This window comes from Microcaecilia unicolor, chromosome 2 (genome assembly GCF_901765095.1).
Source record: "Microcaecilia unicolor chromosome 2, aMicUni1.1, whole genome shotgun sequence".
Classification (NCBI taxonomy): domain Eukaryota; kingdom Metazoa; phylum Chordata; class Amphibia; order Gymnophiona; family Siphonopidae; genus Microcaecilia; species Microcaecilia unicolor.
Genome location: NC_044032.1, coordinates 552,557,897 through 552,565,980, shown reverse-complemented (window position 1 = coordinate 552,565,980; position 8,084 = coordinate 552,557,897). Strand labels below are relative to the sequence as shown.

Here is an 8,084-nt window from a genome sequence, read left to right as displayed (position 1 = left end):
CCTTTGTGCCACTAGATGAGAAGTTATCAATGTGGGCTACTGGTAAGACATGTTATTTTACTGTTAACCAACAAAAAAGGACAATTCCCTACAAAACCAAATCCACAGAAGTCAAAAGAAAGGCAACCAAGGAATCGATGTAGTCCAGAGGTAAATTACGATGGTTTTATTAGACATATTAAGGATACAGACTCAACACGGAACTGTTTCAGGAGTCAATGTACCTGATGTGAAATATCTTTATCAACATTAAAGCTTTTGAGAGACCAAATTGAACTTTCTCGTAAATAGATCTCATTGCATAAAATGGGACCTGTGGTAAAATAACACATCTTAATGGTAGTCCACATTAATAACTATACCTCTCAATGAGTGACAAAGCTGTTATGGACTCATTATCTCTATAGGCTAGCCAGCGTCGCCGGGGGGGGGGGGGGGGGGGGGCAAAATTCCCCAAGGCCCGGCATCCAAGAGGGGGGCCCGCCCGGCGCTAGCATTACTCTTTTACTCTCCTGTTCTTGTGCGCAGCAGTGGCTCAGAGTACTTCCTTCCTTCCTGCCACGTCCAAACTGCCTCTTTGGACGCAGCAGGAAGAAAGGAAGGAATCTGCTCTGTGGCATGCCTAGGAACAGAAGAGCAATGCTAGCACCAGACCCTGGAGAAGTTTGCTGTGCACAATGACAGCCTGGAGCAGGAGTGCAGAACAAGTAAGTGGGGCGGCGACGGTGGGTGGGCCCCCTCCTGGAGAGGGAGGGCGAGCCCGGAAGGGGGCAGACCCAGGGAGGTGTTTGCCCCAGGCCCGGCTTTGTCTCATGGCCGTCCTGGGGTTAGCGCAGACAATGGAGCCACCACTGTGGCTACTAGCATTTTCTGTCAGACATGTGCAGCATCTTCCTGTGAACTGCATGTTCAACCAGCTTGACCAAGGCACAAGAGTCTATCACAGAACTTAAACAGACAAGTACAGGTAACAGGTAGATGAGCTAAAAACCACACTCAGCAATGCAACTAGCTTTACAAGGCAAAAATTCATTAGAACCTGAATTAGAGGGTCTGGAATAAAGAATTCACCTCGGCCTCCACTACACCATCAGCTCAACTGAGACTAAGTGAAAACCCAATAACCAAAGTAGAGACTGGAACCACAGCAGCCAACTCTGTGGGTGCCAGAGGGTGCTGAGCACTCTAATATTGAGCAAGCTCCTCCATTTTATTCAGGGATGGGTAATGTGTATTGTGTTTGGCACCCCCAATTATTTTGAAATGTTGGCATTCTGGTGTACTTGTAAAGCACATTTAAACTTTACCAGACATCACTTCCTGCTTTAAAACTCTTGCATTGAATATAGAGGGGCAAGAGAAAGAGGTGCCAATTGCTTTCATTTTATTTTGATGTATGATATTGCATTTATATTATTTTTTGCTGCTAGGTCTTCATCCACATAGTTCACTTGGGAAGACATAGCACATAAATCAAAACGTAGTATAATATAATCAACCTTGGTTGGACAATCCAACTTAAAGCCCACAATGCAACATCTGGGAAGTGTTCAGCATATAGTATTGAGCAACAGATAATGAGAGCAAGACAGAGAGCTGCACAGAGGTTAAGTACCATCTACATCATTTGTTGTGAACCAGTTTCAAAATGATCACCGTTAGAGAATTAAGACTAGCTTCCGTTTTGCTGTCCTGTGTGTTTTATGAATAAAGAAGGCAGTTTTTACCTAATATAAGGAGTACAGCACAGTTATTCGATTGCACAACATAAACACATTTCCTTGGCATTGAGGAAAGCACCCAAGGTCCTCATCTGTAACCTGTAAGACTGAGTGATTGTTAAGAACCTTGTAACCTAGTGGATTGGTGGATAGACAATACAAGCAGACTATTACACTTACATATCACAAGTAGTAAATACTAGGGGCCATATTTTTCCTGGGGGAAAAAAAAACACTAGTTTCTTTGTAGGTTAAGATATATTTTGTTGGATCAACATAGGAATTACAAAACATTATTTTACATGTGATAAACTTTCAAATTACCTACTTGATATTTATCTTTGTTCAGTAAAAAAGGTATAATAATTCAGTGGTTCTTAACCTTTCATCTGCTGTGACACACCTGACAAACCATATTCATGTGTGCGACACACTGAACTCTACAATATGAGTTGGCAGAAGGACAGAGAGCTCAAAGGGGTAGGAGCATTTTCAGGCCATCTCCTCCTCTTCCTCCCCCCCTCCTCCTTCACAGCAAGCACTGGCAGTACTAATGGTTACAGGGATAGAGCAAGACCCCACATTTCTGGACCAGGCTTGCAGCAGTGATGACAGCTACAAGGTAGGGAGAAGGACCCCACATTTCTGGGCCAGGCTAGAAGTATTGAAGGAAGCAGTAAGCAGCATTTCCAGCCCAGGTTGGTGGAAGCACTTGTAGATTTAGGATACAATGACGCTAGTTGCTGGTAGAAAGGAGGGGGTAAGAAGACCTGCAACATTTCCAGCTTGGGATGGTGTCAACAATGGTCATTGGACGTGGAGGGAAACAAAAAGAGTGGTTACGGTTTCCTACTTTGGCTCTCCCCATCTGCAGGCACATGTGGTTGTTAAGGAAAGCATGGGTTTGCTGTCTGTGTTAAACTTGTAGTGACACATCAGTGTGTCCCAACACACTGGTTGAACCACTGTGATAACTTATAAAGAAATCATTTAATAAACGTGACATTCATTTTGTTATCATACTCTGCTGCAGTTGAATGATAATGCTACCAGATTATATAAACCAATAATATATTGGCCAACTGTAAAAGCCTGCTTTGTTTTCTGTTGAAATGCCAACCCTAAACCAACACTTGATACAAAAAGCAACATAAATGTAAATACAGAAAAGGAGCACCTGCCAGTCCCCAACAGTCAAAAACCATTGAAAAATAAAAATCTTTCATCCAAAATTCTCCAAAAGTTCAGGTATCATTATTCTAGCTACAAAATCATAAAGCAGGATAAAAAGGCAGAAGATCCTGCAGCCGCAAATGAACAGATCCAATCAACTTGCACTTCCTCCACGCTTCGGCAAGAGTCCTTCAGGTGTTTCTGAATAAAATGAAGATGTTTGAAGTTGCAGACAATGTGGGTGGATGCCTTTTTTTTCAGTTGTGCCTCTTTTGAAACACTTGTTGCCTCCTATCCGAAAAAAAATTCTAAAACACATTTTTTTGTTTGGTTTCATCCATGTATTCAATATTTTGTATCCATTCATTTTTCACGTGTGAAATATTTGGGTGTATTCATGTGAAAATGATGGATATGTTCATAATTGTGCCCAGCTTTGTAGGATCCGAACCTAAACAGAAAATAATTAAGCATAGTATCAGGACAAGAATGCATAACTTCTGCTTATTTTAATTTCCAAAAGACTATTATAGATAATCTGTAGGATGGAATAATTGCATTCTCTCCCTAGGTTTTTACTTTAAAGTAGCAGTGCCTCTTCTTTCTGGCAAAGCTCAAACTTACAACACTGGTAAGCACAAAACACAGTCAGGGCTGAATATTGCTCAAACACTCCTTAATTAACTTGAAAACAAGAGTAATCAACAAAGTTGTTCCTCCCTGCCTCTTCTGATTATTATGATCTAGGTCAGTGGTTACTACATCTGGTCCTGGAAACACCCCAACCAGTCAGGTTTTCAGGATATCCACAATGAATATTCATGAGAAAGATTTACATACACTGCCTCTACTGCATGCAAATCTCTCATGAATATCATTGTGGACAACTGAAAACCTGACTGACATTTTTGGGAACCACTGATCTAGGTCTTCAACTGCGTTTTCTGTAATGGCATTGAACTAAATGATGCACTGGGACTTGAAACAGCAACCTTTAAATCTCTGCCCTGGTTCTCAGCAGGCTACTGTATAACCATTGGCCTTCTCCTTCACATGAATACTGAACAGATTGAAGGCATGCAGAGCCAGCCTAAGGGTATTCAGTGCCCTAGGTAAACCTTCTGTCTTGTACCTCCCATCCAATTAATTTTCAGGGCCCTCAACCTCTCCCCCCCCCTCCAAATCACCCCAACACCACCCCTCCCAGAATAATCTGTGTAAATGGGTTATTTGGAAACTGCCTACCCTCCCTGCTGGTAAAAGTACCCTTGCTGTTTCTTTTACTGTGTAGTAAAGATCTACTGTTTTACTTTCATGGCAACTGCTCTTTGGTTAAAAAAAAAAACCCAAGCTGCTACCTTAAGCAACTGCCTAGTTATGCCTAATAATTGGGCTACTCCTGCAGGCATGGCATACAAAAGAGAGAACTAGGAACGGTTCTGCTATATTCTTGGTTCTCAGTAAATTTGAAAAGTGAATATAATTCCTCTTAAGCAGGACCATTTCATGGGAACATCCCCTCACACACACCCCTTAATGGCTATTCACTCCTGGGCCACAGCAAGCTATGTGCGGGTGGTGCGGCTGCAGAGGGTGCAAGGGAAGCTTGGGCGTGAAAATCACATCCCTTCCAATGGCTTCCCTTGTAAAGTGGGCAGGGCAGGGGTGCACCAGCAGCAATTTGGTTTGAAGGGCAGGGGGGGGGGGGGGAGGGGGGGTTGCACAGGGCATGTGCTGGGCTTGCTATGCTCCTGATTTACTCACAGCCATTCTCTTGTTCAGGGCAAATTTGAATTGTGCCACAAGTAGCTGCCGAGTAGTTATTTAATTAAAACATTTATAAGCCATATGATCTAAGTGTACTCAGCGGTGTACAATAGAACAATCATAATAAAACATTATAACATACAAAACAAATCAGTTATACATAATATAAATAAATAATACATTCATTGCACTAACATGACATTTATAAAAAGACAGCAAAAACAAAACAACCTAATTATCAAAAGCCTGTCAAAATAAAAACGTTTAAAATTCTTTCTTGAACTGATTGACATTTTGCAATGTGCATAAGCTCAGTGGCAGCTCATTCTACAACTTCAGACCTATAATTTTATGTTCAAACTTTATTGACACAATAAAGGAACAGTACAGACAAAAAACAAGATTTCCCAATATATCACAGTGTCAAACATTTTTGTTTACAAGAACAATCCTACTCCCAATCCCAAAACCCACTAGCCTTAGCCAGAAAGGGGTGAGCCCCCTTGTATAGAGGCCCAAGAGCCAAACATTATCCAAATAATATACTGATTCAGGGTGAGGTGAAAAGCTCTCCTCAATAAATCACTCAGATAACGAGTTATTCGAGACCAGAAAACTTGTATGGCTGGACATCTCCAAAAAAACATGAGCCATTGCTCCCACTGTGGTTTGACATGTCAAAGAAGAAGACAATGTTAGAAGCCCAGCATGATGAGCTTGGTCACGGGAGAAATATGCTTGAGTGAGCACTTGGAATAATTACATTCCTGTAGGACTGCACTGCAGCTAATAGAATATGCATGACTTAGCAAGGTGATAAAATCTGAATTTGTGACTCGGAGCCCAAATCATGAAACTAGCTTTGGGTCACCGCAGAGTAATCCACTGGGGGAAGCAAATCCTGTGAAGCTTAGCCACGGTTAAAGGGTCAGGGAGATTGGCCTTAGAAAAGGCAGACAAGTGAGCAGCTGTGCCCCTCACAAGGCCCAGCTGACATAAAGAAGTAACACAGTGAGTGAAGCTGATAGTATGCAAAGAAAGTCAGACTTCAAGACTCCCACCCTCCTGAGAGATCTGCCAGAGAATGGAGAGACCCATCCTCCCGCAGAACATGATGAAGTAAGTGTCACGGAACACCTAGCCACCTGCCTGGTGTTACCCTGCAGCCACTTAGAGGGTCTATCCCCAGCACAGCTCAGGTCAGCCTGAACCTGCCACTTGTGCTCTACACTAGCACCCTCCTCCCACTGACTGGGTCACAACCACCTTTAGGCAAGTCTCCCACTCTCAAATTATCCCCAGTAATTTCTAGGTTACTGGGGACACACTCCCAGTGGTCCCACAGTTCCCAGAAAGCACTCACAGACCCAACACACAAATCACCAGGATTCTTTATCAACCCAGACAAGCAGGGCGAACAATTATGTTTATTCTCTTAACAACATTGAACAGCGGAACAAAATAGTGCAAATAGCAAACAGTAACAGGTAACTGAAATATGGATCAATGATAACGCTAATTAAACAATTGCATACTGTCTAAACAGTACCTGGGAAGATCAGGACACATAATTCACTGAGCCTCAGCAAATAGATCTGTCTCTCTTTTCTCCTGGGCTAAGACTGAAGCAACAACCAGCAACAACTGTTGGGGTAATTTCAAACTCCAGGCCAATAAGAGCCCTGTGAACAAGTTTTAAGAGTATACTGCTCACAGTACTGAGTAGATTCATTTCTTCACTAAGTGAAACTAAAAGAGGGCATGCACTTTTCTACAACAGCTTTAACATAAAACATGCACCACCTGCTGGCCAAACTAGAGAAATGCTGTTCCAGAGTTTAAAAAAAAAAGGCAATTTTACAGGTTTAAAACACATTTTGTCACAGTAAGGTGAAGCCAGAATTGGCCCAGGACTGATAGGAGCCCCCACCCATCACAGGAGAGAAGGCGGGCAAGAGATCCGTGCATGAAGCTGCTGGGGCATGAAGCAAAAAATTTAAATGAAATGTGGCAATCCACACCTTTTCCACTGCAATCAGGGTAAAGCATTCAACATCCAATACCCATCACAAAGGTGGCAAAGATAGCATGCTTGAATATATGTCAACACATCCGGCAATCTCAGCCCTCCTCATCTCCTGGGTCTATAAAAACAGCAAAGTGACAACTTTGTTTTTTTACCTGCCCACACAAATCATGAAATCCTTTCCAATAAGCAGCAATCTTTGTGGTTAAGCGTTAAGAGGATGGTCTGAAAAACAGAGCCATTTAGGGAAGAGGGTTATCTTTACAAAATGTATACGGCCAAGAAGGGACAAGGGCAGAGACTGCTAAGCAGCCAATTTCCGCTCAGTAAAACTTAACAGAACTGGAATGTTGACCTCATATAGCTGCAATTGGGTCCTCAGGGAGCTGGACATCTATGTAGTGAAAATGTCCCATAGCCCACCGCATCGGGAAGTCTCTTCCTCAGTTTTGGCGCAACAGAGGACAGGTAGCCAGAGCCTCCGACTTCTGCATGTTAAGTTTAAAACCAGAAAAATCACCAAATTCCATAAAACTTTTCAAGAGGACTGGCAGGGACCACTCAGGCACCAAGAGATTACTACTACTACTACTAATCATGTCTATTGCGCTACTAGACGTACGCAGCGCTGTACACTTGAACATGAAGAGACAGTCCCTGCTTGACAGAGCTTACAATCTAATTAGGACAGACAAAAAGGACAAACAAGAGATAAGGGAATATTAAAGTATGGGTGATAAAATAAGGGTTCTGAACAAGTGAATAAGGGTTAGGAGTTAAAAGCAGCCTCAAAAAGGTGGGCTTTTAGCTTAGATTTGAAGACGGCCAGAGATGGAGCTTGACGTACCGGCTCAGGAAGTCTATTCCAGGCATATGGGGCAGCAAGATAAAAGGAACAGAGTCTGGAGTTAGCAGTGGAGGAGAAGGGTGCAGATTTACCCAGTGAATGGAGTTCCTGGGGAGGAGTATGGGGAGGAGTATAGGGAGAGATAAGAGTGGAGAGGTACTGAGGAGCTGCAGAGTGAATGCACTTATAGGTCAATAAGAGGAGTTTGAACTGTATGCGGAAACGGCTCGGAAGCCAGTGAAGTGACTTGAGGAGAGGGCTAATATGAGCATAACGACACTGGCGGAATATTAGTCTTGCAGCAGAATTTTGAACAGATTGAAGAGGAGAGAGATGGCTAAGTGGGAGACCTGTGAGAAGCAAGTTGCAATAGTCTAAGCGAGAGGTGATAAGAGTGTAGATTAGGTTTCTGGTAGTGTGCTCAGAAAGGAAAGGGCAAATTTTGCTGATATTATAGAGAAAGAAACTACAGGTTTTAGCAGTCTGCTGAATATGTGCAGAGAAGGAGTCGAAGATGACCCCCAATGTTACAAGCTGATGAGACAGGAAG

The 8,084-nt window shown here is 42.8% G+C and overlaps 1 protein-coding gene across 2 annotated transcripts in view; it reads right to left on the bottom strand.

The window, feature by feature from the left end:
• Positions 1-458: 458 nt before the first annotated feature.
• Positions 459-8,084, bottom strand: part of CWH43 (cell wall biogenesis 43 C-terminal homolog) — a 156,243-nt gene continuing 148,617 nt past the window's right edge. For both annotated transcript variants that reach the window (XM_030191366.1, XM_030191367.1), the window contains exon 16: positions 459-3,345. In XM_030191366.1, the coding sequence (XP_030047226.1) occupies positions 3,258-3,345 (88 nt within the window). In that variant the 3' untranslated portion in view covers positions 459-3,257. The remainder of the gene's footprint in view (positions 3,346-8,084) is intronic.